Source organism: Vipera berus (assembly GCF_964194415.1).
Source record: "Vipera berus genome assembly, chromosome: 1".
Classification (NCBI taxonomy): Eukaryota; Metazoa; Chordata; class Lepidosauria; order Squamata; family Viperidae; genus Vipera; species Vipera berus.
Genome location: NC_138202.1, coordinates 353,563,558 through 353,582,655, shown reverse-complemented (window position 1 = coordinate 353,582,655; position 19,098 = coordinate 353,563,558). Strand labels below are relative to the sequence as shown.

The window sequence follows — 19,098 nt, the reverse complement described above, 5'->3', positions numbered from 1 at the left end:
GACAACTAGGTGACTTTGGAACAATCATCAGGAGACTGAGTTCTAATCCTGCCTTAGGCATGAAAGCCAGCTAGATGACTTTGGACCAATCATTAGAGACTGTGAGTTCTACTCCCGCCTTAGGCAGGAAGGACAAGTGGGCGACTTTGGACCAATCATCAGGAGACTGTGAGTTCTAGTCCTGCCTTAGGCATGAAGGACAAGTGGGTGACTTTGGAACAATCATCGGGAGACTGTGAGTTCTAGTCCCGTCTTAGACATGAAAGCCAGCTGGTGACTTTGGATCAATCACCATTGGGTTTTCTAGTCCTGCCTTAGGCATGTAGGACAGACAACTAGGTGACTTTGGACCAATCATCAGGAGACTGTGAGTTCTAGTCCTGCCTTAGGCATGAAGGACAAGTGGGTGACTTTGGAACAATCATCGGGAGACTGTGAGTTCTAGTCCCGTCTTAGACATGAAAGCCGGCTGGTGACTTTGGATCAATCACCACTGGGTTTTCTAGTCCTGCCTTAGGCATGTAGGACAGACAACTAGGTGACTTTGGAACAATCATCAGGAGACTGTGAGTTCTAGTCCTGCCTTAGGCATGAAGGACAAGTGGGTGACTTTGGACCAATCATCAGGAGACTGTGAGTTCTAGACCCGCCTTAGGCATTAAAGCCGGCTGGGTGACTATAGGCCAGTCACTTGCCCTCCCTCACTCTCACCGCAGGAGTTGTTTTTAAAAATAATAAAGGTGAGATATAAATAATACATTTTTTTTAAAAAAAAGATTCCTGCCTGGACATTTGTTTTGCAATTCTTTTGGCATAACAACTGCGCTACATTTTTTTTGACACTGCCTAAGCAGAGAGGGTGAAAATCAGGGACAGAAGAAGAACTGACCTTTGAAGGGTCCATAATAACTGTAGGGACGAAGTTGAGGAATATGTGGTTGCAGTCAGTGCGCACATTTGTGTTGCTGAAAGCCACTTCCAGCTCGTCCATGGCTTCCAAAAGCAAACGCTCCCCCTCATTCTGTAGGTATTCAAAGGAGGCTTCCTGGGAAAATAAATTCATCAACTGAATTTTTGTTCATTGAGTGACCCAAGACCCTAAAGAACAGACATGTCAAACACAAGGCCCGGGGGCCATCCTGGAAACAGTGAGGGAACGGCCCCCACTGCCTTGGCCCTGGTCCAGAGACCCTCCTCCTGCCAGAGACCCTCAGATCTGTCCCACTCCTGCCCAGGCCCCCATAGGCACCCTTGATGCGAACAATGTAGAGCTGGCCACGCCCACCCAGTAGGCCATACGCACTCTAGCCACACCCACCCAGGCCACGCCCACCCTGGCCACAGCCACCCAGCCCCCTGAGGGCAACCGCAATGCTGATGCGGCCCTCAATGAAATTGAGTTTGACACCCCTGCTAAAGAAGATCAGGAGCTGAATAAAAGTGCTGGCTACAGGGAGTCCTTGACTTATAACAGTTCATTTAGCGACCGTTTCGAGTTACAACGGCACTGAAAAAAGGGACTTGAGGCCATTTTTCACACGGATAACCACAGCAGCATCCCCACGTTCACGTGATCACAATTCAGACGCTTGGCAAGTGACTCGTATTTACGACGGCTGAAGTGTCTCAGGGTCACGGGATCCCCTTTGGTGACCTTCTCGCAAGCAGTCAATGGGGAAGGCAGATTCACTTAACAACTACTGCGGTGATCCACTTAACCACTGTGGTAAGAAAGGTCGCAAAATGGGGCAAAACTCACTTAAGAACAGTCTTGCTTAGCAACAGACGTTTTGAGCTCAGTTGTGGTTGTAAGTTGAGGACCATCTGGAATGTTTTTCTCAAGGCTGATTCAGATTCACAGAAGCAAATTGGAAGGAATTTGGCTGCGTCGGGGAAATTTTGATCCCTGACTACCTTTAAAGTCAACATCTGTCCTGCTGTAAGCCTCAAAGTTTAAGGTACGGGTAATCCTTGACATACGACTGCCATTGGGATAGGAATTTCCATTGTTAAGTTGTTGTGGTCGTAAGATGAGTCATCAAATAACCCGAAATGTTTTCCTGACCATATTTTCAATGGTTGTAAGTCAAGTCGTATGATCGTAAACTGAATCATGGTCATACGGTAAGTGCAAATCCAACTTAACCAGTGGCACTTTTTACCAGAAACTGGCCAAAAATATCGCAGATCTTGATCGCATGACTGCAGGACTCTGTCACTGGTCAGAAATGCGAGTTGGTTGCCAAGCCCCTAATTTGCAACTACATGGCTGCAGAGGTGGGGAGACAGTCTTAAGTTGGAATTTAGATTGCAACTGGCTGCTTGGGAGGCTGTGGTTAATTAGAACCATTGATAAGTGAATGGTGATAAATTGAGGATTATCTATTTGCTCCAAAACTGAACCAAAGCTGCAAATGTTGACCCTGCCCACTTGCATATTATTATTCCACTTCCCGCTTCCATGCAACTATCAGAGGCTTAAAAAAAGCATTTTGAAACAACAATGACTACTTCTATCAACACATTATTTACCCTCTCTTTAAAACACGGTGTCATGGTTCCGATGAATAAGACAAATCAAACAGATTGCAGGCATATTATTTATCTAAAAAGTCTTAGTAATGAGACGAAACATCGGCACTCATGGAGGGATGCCAGAATCTGAAATCTCCTCCCCCCAAACCCATCATAACACACACACAATCCCCGCCCTTATCTACACGTCATAAATCACATTATCCAATTAGTTTTACATATGAGGGTTCACTTCCCATTCTGTACCTGGCTTTTTGCAATCTTATCACAAATTCCGGGTGATTTCTCCCTCCCAAATGAAGCAATTAAAATAACAGGCTGTCTCTTATATTGTCAGTGCAAAAACATGCCAATGTTTTGCAGCATTCACACATGGCTTTAAAAATGTTCGTCCATTGTCCTAACACGGGATGAATCTCAGTCAGCGGGGCCTATGACAATTCGCCACGGCCAGTTGGCCATGGCCAACTCTCCGTGGGACAACTCGCCGTGGGACAAGAGTTAACCCTAACATCAAAGAAAGGGTGGAATAGAATCATTAAAGAAAAGGTGCCAAAGGAGGGATGGAATGAAATGTGAATGAACAAAAATGAAAATATTTTTAAATTTCTTTTAAGCGATGACATTGAGTTATTAAATTATCCTGCGGTGAGTTGTCCCACGGCAAAGTTGGCTGTGGTGTGTTGTCCCATACTACAGCCGGCAGGTCTTAAGATCTCTTCTGTCAAACTTCAAAGAAGCTTTATTCTGCTTCAAGCACTGTTTGTTTCTTAGCTTGCCTACAGACTCAGGGGGCAAGGGGAATGATTGGGGTGCTCGTCGCAGCTGTAAGCGGTCCAGCATGGGAACCAAAGTCATCGGAAAACCCTTGGCTGGGAACTGAAGATTTTTCTCATAACAAATGTCTGACACTCAATTGGGGAACGTGACCTGCATTGTCAGGAGGAAAGGGAGGTTTTCAGTGACTGTTCTGGCACCATTTTAGCCAGAGCTGGTTTTCTATTCATCAGTGCCGAGTATGTTGTACTCAATAAAGTTTTGTATTAGAGATTGGTGAAATACTTTGGCCACCTAATGAGAAGGAAGGACTCACTGGAGAAGAGCCTAATGCTGGGAAAGGTTGAGGGCAAGAGAAGAAGGGGACGACAGAGAATGAGGTGGCTGGATGGAGTCACTGAAGCAGTAGGTGTGAGCCTAAAGGGACTCCAGAAGATGGTAGAGGACAGGAAGGCCTGGAGGAACGTTGTCCATCGGGTCGCGATGGGTCAGACACGACTTTGCAACTAACAACAACAATTAGAGATTGGAATGTTTCGGCTGTGCTTACTTTGTTGGGATCATCAGTTGGGACCTTAACACCTTCATTGCTCCTTTTTAATTCAAGAAACACTGCTGCGATTTCATTTGCTCCTCTCCCATTACCGGGACCCATTCATAATCCCAGCCCAGGACCACAAATAAAAGAATCCCCACCTTAGTCACCAAGTCCGAATGGCGGATGATCGCTCGGACAAAGAATCGGTAGTCAGTAACCTCGGCTCCTGCCTCAACTTTTGCTGCCCCCAGATAGAGGTGCATCTTGTGATTGGCACATGGGATGGCGGTCAGGTCAAAATTGCGCATTCGGTTCAGCTCCAGCTGGAACGCCAAAGCCGGTTCCAAGTGGCGATAGATTCTGTCCTCTTCAAACTGGGAAGGAAGCAAACACCTTTGACGGAACTGAGGGTAGACAACGTGGCATTCACTTAGGTTTCTCACCCAATGTCAAGACTTCAGGAAATAGTGGCCTAAATAAATAAATGCAGGTTTATTTATCTAGATTATTTATCCATTTATTTACCTAGGGGGCTGCCACAAAGAATAAGGGGTCAACCTACTGCTAAGTTTGTAAGCCGCCCTGAGTCTTCGGAGAAGGGCGGGATATAAATGGAATTAAAAATAAAAAAAAATAATAAACCTGTTTCCAAAGCACCTGAAGGCAGGGCAGGAAGCAATGGATGGAAACTAATCAAAGAAAGGGCCAAGTTGGAAGATTTAAGAATTTGCGGAAGCTCTCATGGTTTGTATCCACCAATAGTGAAGAATAATGATCTAAATTCAATTGTAACATGTCAAATAAAAGCAATCAGATGGTCAAAATGGCAGAGATTTTCAAATAACACACTGAGCAGATAGATTCATTCATTCATTCATTCATTCATTCATTCATTCATTCATTCATTCAGTTTATATACCCGCCCATCTCAAATACATTATCCTGGGTGACTCATTAAAAACAATTAAAATATAGACAAATATTCAAATAAAACAAGAGCTAAAACACACAGCAGCTGGAGAATCATCAACAGAGACAAAAAAACAGACTCAATAACATACCCAGGGTGCAGGCACATTATACCAAGCTATGTTTTTATGAATAAGCAAGGTTTGTGGGTATATTAAGCCATAAATCATGGTTTCCAAAGATCAACAACTAAGTTTACGCATCACGCCAGGCCACAATGTGATTTTAAACTCTATGAATCTGGTCAACTCATAGAATCCAGCTGAGTGATTATGGAACTTACTGAGAGAATCAAGACTGAAAAAAGCATATTGCTTGCACTGTCTGATTAGACTTAATAAAAACATCAACCCTTACCTTATCCCTGGCACGGAATGTGAAGAATTTAGGGAATTCTCTCTGGAAAAGAAAGTAAAATTAGTATGGGAAATTATTATTGCTCATTAATCTCACGTTGATATATTTTAAAGCAATTTACTCTACTCCACTGAACTTACTCTCCATTCCAAAGTTACACTATTTACTGAAAATACTGAATAGATGCCCTGAAAAAAATGTTTTGGAATGGGAGCCAAGATATAATACTAGCCAAGAGACGTTTAATGCTGAACCGCAACATTCAGGGGGGGAAATGTTAAGATCAAATGATGAAAATTGCAGTTCAGATGCCTGAATATATTCAAAGGGACTGAATTTAGCAGTAATCCCACCTCACCATGAAGTCTGAAATCAAAAATGACTGAAAACAAATGGTAACCTAAAGAAAATCAGGAACTGACTAGTTATTCACAGCCACCCCAAAAGACATAAAGAACCGGTCTGATCTCGTGGTTGAGGTGCTGGCTTAGAAACCAGGAGACTGTGAGTTCTAGTCCTGCCTTAGGCAAGAAAGAAAACCAAGGCATTAAGAAAAACTTAGGCATTAAGAAAACCAAGATCATGGCATCCGGCCCTCTCAATTCCTGGCAAACAGATGGGGAAGAAATGGAGGTAGTGACAGATTTTATTTTCCTGGGCTCCAAGATCACCGCAGATGGGGACTGCAGCCAAGAAATTAAAAGACGCTTGCTCCTGGGGAGGAAAGCCATGGCAAATCTAGACAGCACACTAAAAATCAGAGACATCACCCTGCCAACAAAAGTGCGTATAGTCAAGGCTATGGTCTTCCCAGTTGCAATGTATGGCTGTGAAAATTGGACCATAAGAAAGGCTGAGCGCCAGAGAATTGAAGCCTTTGAACTAGGGTGCTGGAGAAGACTCCTGCGAGTCCCTTGGACTGCAAGCCGATGAAACCGGTCAGTCCTACAGGAGATCAACCCTGACTGCTCTTCAGAAGGCCAGATCCTGAAGTGGAAACTCAAATACTTTGGCCACCTAATGAGAAGGAAGGACTCACTGGAGAAGAGCCTAATGTTGGGAAAGGTTGAGGGCAAGAGAAGAAGGGGACAACAGAGAATGAGGTGGCTGGATGGAGTCACTGAAGCAGTAGGCGTGAGCCTAAATGGACTCCAAGATGGTAGAGGACAGGAAGGCCTGGAGGAACGTTTCCATGGGGTTGCGATAGGTCGGAATATGACTTCGCAACTAACAACAGGCATGAAAGCCAATGGGATGACTGTGGACCAATCACCAGCAGACTCTGTCCAAGCTCTGCCTTAGGCATGAAAGCTGGCTGGGTGACTTTGGGCCAATCGCCAGAAGACTGAGCTCTAGTCTTGCATTAGGCATGAAAGCCAACTTGGTACTAGTCACTTTCTCTCCACTCACCTCATCTCACAGGGTTGTGGTTATGCCAAAAATAAAAGGAGGAAGGATTGTAGAGTTTGGAGTGGTATAGGGCTTCCTGCGTGAGCAACAGGGTTCGACTAGAAGACCTCCAAGGACCCTTCCAATGCAATAGCAATAGCACTTAAACTTATATACCGCTTCACAGCGCTTTACAGCCCTTTCTAAGCAGTTTACAGAGTCAGCCTATTGCCCTCAACGATCTGGGTCCTTATTTTACTGATCTCGCAACGATGGAAAGCTGAGTCAAACTGGAGCCGGTCAGGATCGAACTGCTGACAGTGAGCAGTGAGTTAGCCTGCAGTATTGCATTCTAACCACTGTGCTGCACCTGCTCATTTTATTTAGACTTGTATACTGCTTCATAGTGCTTTTACAGCCCTCTCTAAGCGGTACACAGAGTCAGCATATTTGCCCACCAACAATCTGGCTCCTCATTTTACAGATCTCAGAAGGATGGAAGGCTGAGTCAACCTTGAGCCAGTCAGGATTGAACTCCTGGCTGTGGGCAGGGAGTTACCCTGTGACTTAACAGTGAGTATTACCGGTAGGTATGTTTGCCACACTTATTTATAAAAATAAATAATAACTATTTATAAACATAAGAAAGATGGGGATACAATCCCCTCCCTCTAAAACAAGAGAGATGGGGCGGGGGGAGCCTAGATAAAGTCACAACTTGTTCTGGCATTCAGAACCCTCACTTAATGTTGACATAAGCAAACTGATCTTGATTTTAATTGTTGTTTGCGCTTGCAAAATTGGATCAGACAGGAACCTTTTCGAACCGATGGGCACCTTTCAAATATTGGCAGCACGTTCGATGCTGGTTACTGTGTGACTTTGCTCGCTCTGCGAACAATGGGATTGTGCCCTGCCATAGTTCTTGGCTCATCGGGATGCTCTTTAGCAGCCCTGTTTCCCTTTGGGAGGTAGCTGAACGTTTACTAAACATTTTCTTTAAATTTTAATTTAAACGTTTAGTAAGACCACACTTAGAATACTGCGTCCAGTTTCGGACACCATACTATAAAAAAAGATGTTGAGACTCTGCAAAGAGTGCAGAAAAGAGCAATATTCAGGGGGCTGGAGGCTAAAACATATAAAGAATGGTTGCAGGAATTGGGTACGTCTAGTTTAAGGAAAAGAAGGACTAGGGCAGAGGTCCTCAACCTATGGGCCGCAGTCCACTACCGGGCCGTGGCCTCTTGGCCACCCGGCTGCGTGAATGGCTGACCAGTGTGCGCATGCGTGTGCGTACGCTCACCCCCCCTGTGCCAGCATTAGCCTTGCTGTGAGCTGTGAGCCTCGCACTGGCGCTAGCTTTGCTGTGAGCCAGCGCTAGCCTTACTGCGAGCCTAGTGCAGCGCTAACCTCACTGCAAGCTGTGTGCCGACGCTAGCCTTGCTGTGAGCCTCGTGCTAGCGCTAGCAGCCCCATTTGTGGAGTACGCATATTCGCAGCCCCTTTCGTGTGCACGCCTGCAGCCACATTTGCATGTGTGCGCATACTCCTCCCTTTCCCACCGGGCCGCCAACCCAGAAAGGTTGGGGAACCCTGAACTACGGGACACAAGACAGTAGTGTTCCAATATCGAAGAGGCTGCCACAAAGAAGAGAGGATCAACCTAAAGGAAAGAAGAAATAGGGGTGACATGATAGCAGTATTCCAGTATTTGAGGGGCTGCCACAAAGAAGAGGGGGGTCACGTTATCCTCCAAAGCACCTGAAGGCAGAACAAGCAGCAATGGATGGCAAATAATCAAAGAGAGAAACAACCTGGAATGAAGGAAATACTTCCTAACAGTGAGAACAATTAACCAATGGAACGGCTTGCCTCCAGAAGTTGTAGATTCTTCATCGCTGGCGGGGGTTTAAGAAGAGACTGGACAGCCACTTGTCTAGAATGGTATAGGCAGGGCTTTTTTTGTCATAGAACGCTCAGAACGGAGTTCCGGCACCTTTTTTGGATGGAACCTTGTAGAATAGGCAAGGTGGGTTGTATGACATGTGTGAGTTCCGGCACCTTTTTCTTTTACAAAAAAAGCACTGGGTATAGGGTGTCCTACCTGAGCAGAGGGTTGGGCTAGAAGACCTCCAGGGTCCCTTCCAACTCTGTTATTCTGTTAATTGTATCCTAACCAAGGACCTTCTAAATGTTGGACCAGCCATCGCGACTGAATCCAGAGAAGAAAGCTGGAAACCACCTGCTGCCGGCGTCAACTTCCCTCCGCCCTGTGCGTTCCCACAGAGAGGGCCTCCTCAGGGTGCCTCCGGTCAGGGAATGTCGGCTGGTGGCCCCCAGGGGGAGGGCCTTCTCTGTGGGCGCTCCGGCTCTATGGAACCAACTGCCGGTTGAGCTCCGGATGGCATCGGACCTTCGCTCCTTCCGGCGCGGTCTGAAGACCCACTTATTTGAACTAGCTGGTCTGGCCTGATGGGGGACGTTAGGGTTTTTAATGGGTTTCTTACATTGTTATTGTATTTTTTAACTGGGCACTTGTTTAATTCCCTTCTAATTTTTGTATTTGCTATTTATATATGCCCTGTTCACCGCCCTGAGTCCTTCGGGAGAAGGGCGGTATACAAATTTAATAAAAGTAAAGTAAAGTAAAAGTAAAAAGTCTAGTTCTTTGTTCCTTTTCTAAACTCTTGTCTCTTGCTCTTCAGATGTTGCTCAAAGCTAATCTTTTTTTTTCTTCTTGCTGCATTTTTCCGCATACTGTCACTAAACCGATTGCTCTTTTTTTTTCTTTTCAGCTCTTCAGTCTAGCATTTTCAGGCAAATATCCAATTAAACGTGTGTGTGTGTGTGTGTGGCGGGGGGGGGGAATGCAAACGGATAGACACAGAGGTAAACAAATCCTCAGAGTTTTCGTACCAAAATCCAAAGAAAGAAAGGAAGAAAGGAAAAAAACAACACCCCGATTTCCTAGATGAAGGAATTATGCCCCTGCTGTGTTCTAATCAACCAACCATAATCAAGACAATCAGAATAATTCGCCTAAATTAACCAATCAAGACACCCTGCAAATTGGAGAATGCAAAAAGCTACATGGGAAAATCATCATAGCTGGTTATTATACTAATAATCGTGTTAAAAGCCTAATGAGATGAGGAAATTGGAAGCCTGCTGAACCAACTCTCTATTACTTCAACATGCTGGGAAGTAATTATATAGACTGTAATTAAAACACAAAACCAGCCCACGCCAAGGCCGCTAAGTTACACTGATAGTCCGGTACCAGTACGAATAGGAATGCAAACACGAAGGACTGAACCCAGTTGGAAGGGCTGAGCAACTCTGCTTAGGATTAGAAGGGCTGAGAAGACATCAGCAGAACACTCATCTCCTGGACACAAACTGTTTCAACTCCTTCCCTCGGGACGGCATTACAGGCGTTACGTTCTAAGACCACGAGGCAGAGGGACCGTTTCTTCGCTTCTCCCATCACTCTGCTGAACACCTAATTCTCCCGGTTGACAAAAGACTACTAGGTTCTGTCTAATGTGTATGTATACTAACCCATAGTGTGTGGCTGTAGTAGTATTTATCCTTTTATTACCTCTTATTCCTCCCTTCTGCTGGTTGCACTTTTACTATATTGTTATTTTCTCTGTGGTTTTGCAAGTGCACTGAGAGCTTCTGTAATGGAGACAAATTCGTTGTGTGTCTAATCACACTTGGCCAAATAAATATTCTATTCTATTCTATTCTATTCTGTTCTGTTCTGTTCTGTTCTGTTCTGTTCTGTTCTCTTCCGTTCTGTTCTGTTCTTGTTCCTATTCTATTCTATTCTGTTCTTGTTCCTACTCTATTCTGTTCTTGTTTCTATTCTGTCCTGTTCTTGTTTCTTTTCTGTTCTGTTCTGTTCTTGTTTCTGTTCTGTTGTATTCTGTTTTGTTCTTGTTCCTATTCTATTCTATTCTATTCTGTTCTGTTCTTGTTCCTATTCTTTTCTATTCTGTTCTGTTCTTGTTTCTATTCTATTCTATTCTATTCTGTTCTGTTCTGTTCTGTTCTATTCCAGAGTTCCCCAACCTTTATGGCTTGGTGGTCCAGAAGGAAAGAGAGCAGTAGGGAAATGTGCATGCGCGCAGCTCTACGTGTGCATGCGCAAATGGGCATGTGCATGGTGATGGCGCTAGCATGCAGGCACATGCGCAAGTGGCTGCACGCACCTATGACATGCGGGCTGGCGCCCACATCATGCACAAATGGGCCATGTGCACTGGTGCACACGTGCTGACGCCCACGTGCATGCGCAAATGGGCCGCTGGCACCCACCTGACGTTGGCAGCAGTGCTAGCTTCCCCGTGCATGTGCAAATGAGGGCGCTAGTGCCTGTGCAGCGGTGCTACCACGAGTGGGTATTCCTGGGGCCCAGTGGCCAACAAGCCGGGCCATGGACCATAGGTTGGGGACCCCTGTTCTCTTCCATTCCATTCCATTCCATTCCATTCCATTCTTCTATTCCTGCACTGTTCTGCTTCTATTCTAATTCTAATTCTAATTCTAATTCTAATTCTAATCTTCTCTTTTCTCTCCTCTCCTCTTCTCTGAAGTGCAAAGTGTAGAGACTTGCTTACCAGCACAACGCCTGGCATAATAGTTTTGCTAAAAAGCCTAACCCTCATTTTCCCGAAAAACAGACCAAGAACAGAGACAAAGGCATACTACATATACTATGGAAGCAACAGCAGCCAGGCACACATTCTTTTGAAATAGATGCCCAAACGTATGCGCGGCACTAACTGCTGAGAAGTATCCCTCACTGCAAAAAGGGACAGTCCCTTTCAGACCCTGTGATGGCTAAACCCAAGAGAAGAAAGTCCGCTGTCACCTTGGCCTTCTGTGAGATCAGGCTCAAAATTATCCTACTTCGGACACATTGTGGGAAGATGCAGTTCTCTGGAGAAAGCGCTGATGCTGGGAAAGGTGGAAGGAAAGGAGGGCCAGCAGCAAGATGGAGGGAGTCAGTGACAGTGGCAATGAATCCGCCATTGGAAGTCCTAAAGGACCAGGTTAGGGACAGATCCTCATGGAGAAAAACCTACTTATGTGGTTGAAAATGACATGACGGCACATAATCAATCAATCGATGAACATTAACGTCTACACGCCTACTAAAAACACAACGGTCGAAGAATAGACATTCAATAGCACACGGAAGATGAGGCTTGATACAGCATCAAGAGAGGAAGTCGTGCTATTAATAGGAGATTGGATTGTCAAAATGGTAGAAACAGAGGACCTGGACTTCTAGAAAAATGCGTGTGATTCATTCAGCGAGCAATATCAGAAGCAAACAGACTACATAATAGAAAACTGAAGTGAGAAAAAAATGGAATCTGGTCTCACACACAGAGCCTGAATTACTGGTATCGAAACTTAGAAAATTATGCCAGCAAGATTCGACCTGGAGGACATAAAGACAGAACATAACACTGATGTAAAGAACAGATTCAGCACACCTAACTTATGAGAGACAGGAAGGAAGGAAGAAATAAGAGACAGAGAAAGGGCGGGGGGGGGGGGAGAGTATCCAAATTTCAAAAATGAAAAGATCCAAGAAACGAATAACCAGGGGAAAAGGAAGAAACACAGGGAGAACTTGAAGGATACTTGTGGGATGGTTGTTCTCCTAAAACTTGAAATTCTGTCGTGAACATCGACTGATTTTGTAGAAGCCAATTTTAAACAGCCTTTAATGTGGACGCATGAGGACTAGAATCTTATTTTACTTTTAGAAGACATATTATCAGCCACCAGAGATACAGGTCTTCTGTACGCAGAAAGTCATAAATTTAATCCAGACCATTTCTAGAGAAACTACCTCCCCTTCTTCCCTCAATTCTAGGACGTTCTTGATATTTTAGAAACACGTCCCAGAAGTCTCAGCAAATAGTTCCTAAACTGCAACCTAGCATACAGATATAATCCTTGACTTACAAACCATTCCTTTATTGACCGCTTGAAGTTACGACACTGAAAAAAGTGACATATGGCTGGTCCTCATACGTACAACTGTCCCAGCATTACCCCAGTCGCATGATCAAAATTTGGGCGCTTGGCAACAGGCGTGTATTTATGAGGGTTGCAACGGCCTGGGAGTCAAGACATCATCATTTGTGACCTTCCCACAAGCAAAGTCAATGGAGGTAGCTGGCTTCGCTTAATCGTCACTCAATTCACTCAAATCACATTTGCAGTGATTTGCTTAACAACCGTGGCAAAAAAAAAAACACCACCCTACTGTAAAATCGGTTGCAACTTGCTTAACAACCGCCTTGCTTAATCGCCAAAGTTCTCTTCCCAATTGTGATCGTAAGTCGAGGACTACCTGTATTTGGATGTTGCTAGGTTGGAGAAGACTGCCAGCGACAATGCGGAATAAAATGGATCAATCGTCTGATCTGACTTCTTGCCACCTTAATGTCCTTGCTAAGAAAAGGCCTATCTCTGACACAGTCACTCTTTTGTTCTTATTACTGTCCGGCTGTTTGCTTAGGAATTCCCCCAAAGCTCTTCGACGGCCTGTGGATTTATCCACAAGCATTAAAAAGAAGCTCTCTCTTTTTCCCCTCCAGTTATCCATTTTTATTCTCTTAAACTGCTCGGTTTTCTACTTTCTAAAGCCCCCTGCTTTTCACTTAAGCTATCCATACTTTTCCAGCTTCCTGTCTTAAAACCGTTGATTGATTGGTATCTGTTATGTGCTTTTAGAGTCGTCCTTAAAAGCTGGGCGATGCCAATCGACACAGGCAAAGCAATCCAGAAGAGATGGCCTGGGCATCTAAGGAACATTTCTGCTTTTAATATATACTGTGTTTCCCCGAAAATAAGACACAAACCAGAAAATAAGGCCTAGCCTGATTTTTCAGGATGCTCGTAATGTAAGCCCCGCACCAAAAAATAAGCCCCAGACAAGATCATCAGCCAGATGGACGCATTTAGTACTGTGTTTTCCCCAAAATAAAACCTAACTGGAAAATAAGCCCTGATGCATCTATTGGAGCAAAAATTAATATAAGACCGGGTCTTATGTTAATTTTTGCATATATATGTGTGTGTATGTATGTATGTATGTATGTATGTATGTATGTATGTATATATATATTTAATTCTTTGTTAGCAATCTAAAATTTACACAAATATGAGCTGTCACTGTTGTGACTACTGCCTGTCGATGGCCTTCTGTTAGGCCGAAACAGGAAATAGGATTTGTCCCATGTTTGGGGCCTATCAAGGTAATCTAAATAGTTAACAAGCATTTAAAAACATATCTCCCTTGCTTCTCAGCTAACAAAGTGAGAAAGAGCCTGTGGCCTAGAGGTTAAAACAACTGCCTAATGTGCAATCAGCCCAGGTTCGAATCTCAGAAGGGTATGGCTGACTGATGAAAACAAATAAGTTTGAAATGCATATCAGTCTCCCTTTAATTCTTTGTTAGCAATCTAAAAATTTACGTGTGTGTGTGTGTGTGTGTGTGTGTGTGTGCATTTGTTTTCGTAGATTTTCATTTTCACAGGTATAGGTATGTAGGTCTTGGCGTATTCGGGTTTTCTCCCGTGTAAGATTGAGAGTGTCTTGCCAAGACACTCTCAATCTTACACGGGAAAAAACCCAAATACGCCATGACCTACATATATGTATGTGTATATGTATGTATGTATGTGTGTATATGTGTGTGTGTGTGTGCGCATTTGTTTTCGTAGATTTTCACGGGTATAGGTATGTAGGTCTTGGCGTATTCGGGTTTTCTCCCGTGTAAGATTGAGAGTGTCTTGCCAAGACACTCTCAATCTTACACGGGAGAAAACCCAAATACGCCATGACCTACATATATGTATGTGTATATGTATGTATGTAGGTGTGTGTGTGTGTATATATATATATATATATATATATATATATATATATATATATATATATATATATATATATATATATATATATATGGATCTTTGGTTATTCGGGTTTTTCCCAGCGTAGAACTAAAGGTGTAGGCGCAATGTTTCGACGGAATCTCCCAGAAGAAGGAAGCTAAAGCCACCAGCCTGATGATGACGGATGGGATTCCGTCGAAACGTTGCGCCTACACCTTTAGTTCTACGCGGGGAAAAACCCGAATAACCAAAGATCCACACACAAACACCCGCGAAAACCTCAGAAAACAAATATATATATATATATAGTATGTGTGTGTGTGTGTATATGTGTGTATATATGTATATATATGTATATGTATATGTATATGTATAATAAATTATTAGGCTACGTGTGTGTGTGTGTGTAATATATATAACTTATTATATATTTAATACATGATTTATCCTAGGAAGTCCACAAACTCCAGAACAAAGAGTTTAAACTTTGAAGAAAGAGGAAGAAAAATAGGGATGGGGTGAAAAAGGTGGCACTGGGACAGTGTGACTATAAAATGAAACAACATACAGGTAGTCCTCAACTTACAACCATTTGTTTAGTCACTGTTCCAAGTTACCATGGCACTGGGAAAAATGGCTTATGACCATTTTTCACAGTTGCATTTGCAGCATTCCCACGGTCACGTGACCAAAATGTGGACACTTAGCAACTGACTCATATTTATGGTGGTTGTAGTGTCCTGTGGTCACTTTTTGCGACCTTCTGACAAGCAAAGACAATGTCAGATTCACTTAACAACCATTATTTATTTGTAGTTCAGGGTTGAACTGTAGGGTTGTTGGTGCTCTCTGAGCCTGCTGGTTTTCTTGTGGACCAAAGATGCTTCAGAATTGAAGAAGCTTCTTAGATGAAAAGCAAAACCTCTTCAAGGAAAAACAAAGACAGTACAGTTTCCTTTTGAAAAAGCACCTTTAGGACAGCTATATTATGAGTACTAGTCATTTCTATTATAAGATTAAGCTAATTGCTGGTGATGACCCATAAAGCCCTAAATGGCGAGGGTCCGGGATATCTGAGGGAACACCTGCTGCCGGCATCAAGCTCCCTTCGTCCAGTGCGCTCCCACAGGGAGGGTCTTCTCAGGGTGCCACCGGTAAGAGATTGCCGGCGGACGACACCCAGGGATAGGGCCTTCTCAGTGGGGGCGCCTGCCCTCTGGAACCAGCTGCCAGTGGAGCTGAGGACTGCCCCCGACCTCCGTTCATTCCGCCGGGGCCTGAAGACCTGGCTCTTCGAGCTCTCTGGCCCAGGCTGAGAATTTTAATTTTAATTTTAATTTTAATTTTAATTTTAATTTTAATTTTAATTTTAATTTTAATTTTAATTTTAATTTTAATTTTAATTTTAACTGGGGTTTTACTTGTTCAGGGACGAATATAATTTTTTTTAATTTGTTTTTAACTTTTGTATTTTTGTTTTTAATCACCCTGTAAACCACCCTGAGTCCTTCGGGAAAGGGCGGTATATAAATGTAATAAAGAAAGAAGAAAGAAAGAAAGAAAGAAAGAAAGAAAGAAAGAAAGAAAGAAAGAAAGAAAGAAAGAAAGAAAGAAAGAAAGAAAGAAAGAAAGAAAGAAAGAAAGAAAGAAAGAAAGAAAGAAAGAAAGAAAGAAAGAAAGAAAGAAAGAAAGTCAAAAGCTAAAATCAAAGTTTCTTTTTTTTCTTCATTTCAAACACAAATGATGTTTCTACTTACGTGAAATCTTTGGTCCACCTCACAGTTGATTTGCTTTCTGAAATCCTTACAAGCCAAAATGTAAGCCGCGATGGCATGAGGAGCAAGAGGAAGGAGAGAGGCAAAACAAAACTAGCAATTAGTCCATAAATTAAAAGTAAATTAAGGGGGGGGAAATCACAAGCTGTACAAATATTGTCATCATTTTCAATTCTCAATTAATTTTCTTCAGACAACATATCGGAAAAGCCATTGCATAGCTGGAGACCAATAAAACAAAATCAGCTGTGAACATGATTTGATTTTTTTTTCTTCCATTAAAAATCAGTCTGATTTGCCATGCAAGCTATCGAAATAGAAAAACGCCGACTGAGGGAGATCAAGAGGTCTAAATACCTTTTGGGCCACCAGAAAAGTTAGACGTCGAATTCCATGGTCAATCAGGACAGATTTCTGCAAAAATGGGAAAAAAGCATGAGAAAGCAAGTAGGGAAAGACAGTCAGCAAAATGAAAACTTGTAAAAAATAAATAAATCTCTGTACTGTCAACCTTTTTTGTTTGCAATTATACCCGTCAAGGGAAGAAAATCAGGAGTCCAGGCAGTTCAAATGAATGTATAGATTTATTTCATGCTACGACTCTCCACAAGAATCTGAACTACTAACAGTCAAAGCAAATTAGGGGTAGATAAGAGTCAAAGGAATTCAAGGTGGGCTGGACTTAACTCTCTTGTGGGTGTGAAAGGACTTGAGACTGATGATGCGTTTGACCCCTCCCTCAGACTCAGCCTGGTCATCTCCTACATCAGGGGTCCTTAAACTGTGGGTCGTGGCCCACTACTGGGCCTGGGCTATTAGCCACCAGGCAGCATGAGTGCCTGGCCGATGCATTGCCATGAACATCATGGGTGTTCACAGCCCCACTCGCGTGAGCATCACAGGCATTCGCAGTCCCACTTGCACAAGTGTCACGGATGTTTGCAGTCTCACTCATGCAGGTGTTTGCAGCCCAACTCGCACAAGCCCCACGAGCTGGCCCCACTAGCCCCACAAAACCGTCCCTTCTTTTCCCCCTCTCCCCAAGCTCAGGGCCACAAGCCACGAAAGGTTGGGGAACTCTGTCCAACATCACCTGCTATTGTAAGTGAAATTCTACTGACAGTCCTGGAACCATAAATGGGAATTGCTTTCTAGCCTGGTGCCTTAACCATTAGACCAGGGGTCCCCAACCCCCGGTCTGTGGACCGGTATCGGGCCGTGGCATGCCAGCAACCAGGCCGCACAAACAAGTAAAGCCCCATCCATGAGATGATGATGATGATGATAATAATAATAATAATAATAATAATAATAATAATAATAATAATAATAATAATAATAATAATAATAATAATAATAATAATAATTTTATTTATATACCGCCCTTCTCCCGAAGGACTCAGGGCGGTGAACAGGGCAGACATATAAAAAATACAAAAATACAAAAGTTAAAAAGAATTAAACATATGCCCAAGCTAAAAACAGTAAATACATATACTAAAAATGACAATAAAAACCCAACCCATCCCCCATCAGGCCAAGCCGGCTTGTTCAAATAAATGCATCTTCAGATCGCGACGGAAGGAGCGAAGGTCGGGCGCCATCCGGAGCTCAACCGGCAACCGATTCCATAGCTCCGGGGCGCCCACAGAGAAGGACCTCCCCCTGGGGGCCACCAATCGACATTCTCTGATCGGTGGCACCCTGAGGAGGCCCTCTCTGTGGGAGCGCACTGGGCGGAGGGAAGTTGATGCCGGCAGCAGGTGGTCCCCGAGGTACTCCGGACCCATGCCATGTAGGGCCTTAAACACCATTACCAGTACCTTGAATTTCACCCGGAAGACAACTGGCAACCAATGCAGCTCACGGAGCAGAGGTGTAACATGGGAGTATCGGGAGACTCCCAACACAACTCTCGCGGCTGCATTTTGTACCAGTTGGAGCCTCCGAGTGGTCCTCAAGGGCAGCCCCATGTAGAGAGCGTTGCAGTAGTCCAGGCGAGAGGTCACGAGCGCATGAGTGACCGTACATAGGGCAGCACACAAAACCACACACTCTCTGGTCCATGGGAAAGCCTTTCTCCACGGAACCAGTCCCCAGTACCAGAAAAGTTGGGGAAAAGTTGTCCGTGGTGAGTCGGCTGCAGTGAGTTGGCCGTGGCGAGTTGTCGTAGACCCCATCAAACGGTTTCCACCTCCATCTCACCCAAAACCAGAAGTAGGGGGGAAAAAGAGACTTCAGTAGGAAGAGAAAACAGACAAAGCTTCATGTCCTCAGCTTTAGGATCCAACTCCTTTTTTCCAGAAGAGAAAGTTTTACTATGGTAAACGCCTTCTGAAAATGAGCATTTTTGCCGTCAAGGGGGGGGGGGGGGGAAAGCGGGTGGAAATAACTTTAATAATGAGGTTGAGATTTTTCTTTTTTAAAAAAAGAAGGTTATTGCTTTTAAAATTCCACAAGTGTCAGACAATAAGTATATAGCAACGGGATTCTGATTACATTGTAATAATACAGACCTCCTAGCGACTCAACAGCTATTATGGCACTATTAGGTACCAACACCTGGAGGAACTCTATTTCCACTGTCTGTTTCAATCACCTCCACCAGTCATTTACAAGTATACGATCCTAATTTCTATCAAATACACACACATGCACACACACACACACACACTTACATGTACAAATGCACAGGGGGGAATCCTGTTGGGACATGCTGAGAGTGGAAATTTATTCGGGCAATTTGGATCAAGCTATTTGATAGTTTAATGCACAACGCCTTCTCTCTTCCAGACACACTTAAAACAAACACACACACACACACACACAC

The 19,098-nt window shown here is 43.8% G+C and overlaps 1 protein-coding gene across 1 annotated transcript in view; it reads right to left on the bottom strand.

The window, feature by feature from the left end:
- The window catches only part of ACACA (acetyl-CoA carboxylase alpha), a 254,747-nt gene that overhangs the window by 91,300 nt on the left and 144,349 nt on the right, over positions 1-19,098 (bottom strand). Inside the window, exons 34-38 of the mRNA XM_081313199.1 lie at positions 16,626-16,682; positions 16,251-16,295; positions 5,177-5,218; positions 4,009-4,224; positions 890-1,045 (exon numbers count right to left, since the gene is read on the bottom strand). Coding sequence (XP_081169325.1) covers positions 890-1,045; positions 4,009-4,224; positions 5,177-5,218; positions 16,251-16,295; positions 16,626-16,682 — 516 coding nt within the window. The remainder of the gene's footprint in view (positions 1-889; positions 1,046-4,008; positions 4,225-5,176; positions 5,219-16,250; positions 16,296-16,625; positions 16,683-19,098) is intronic.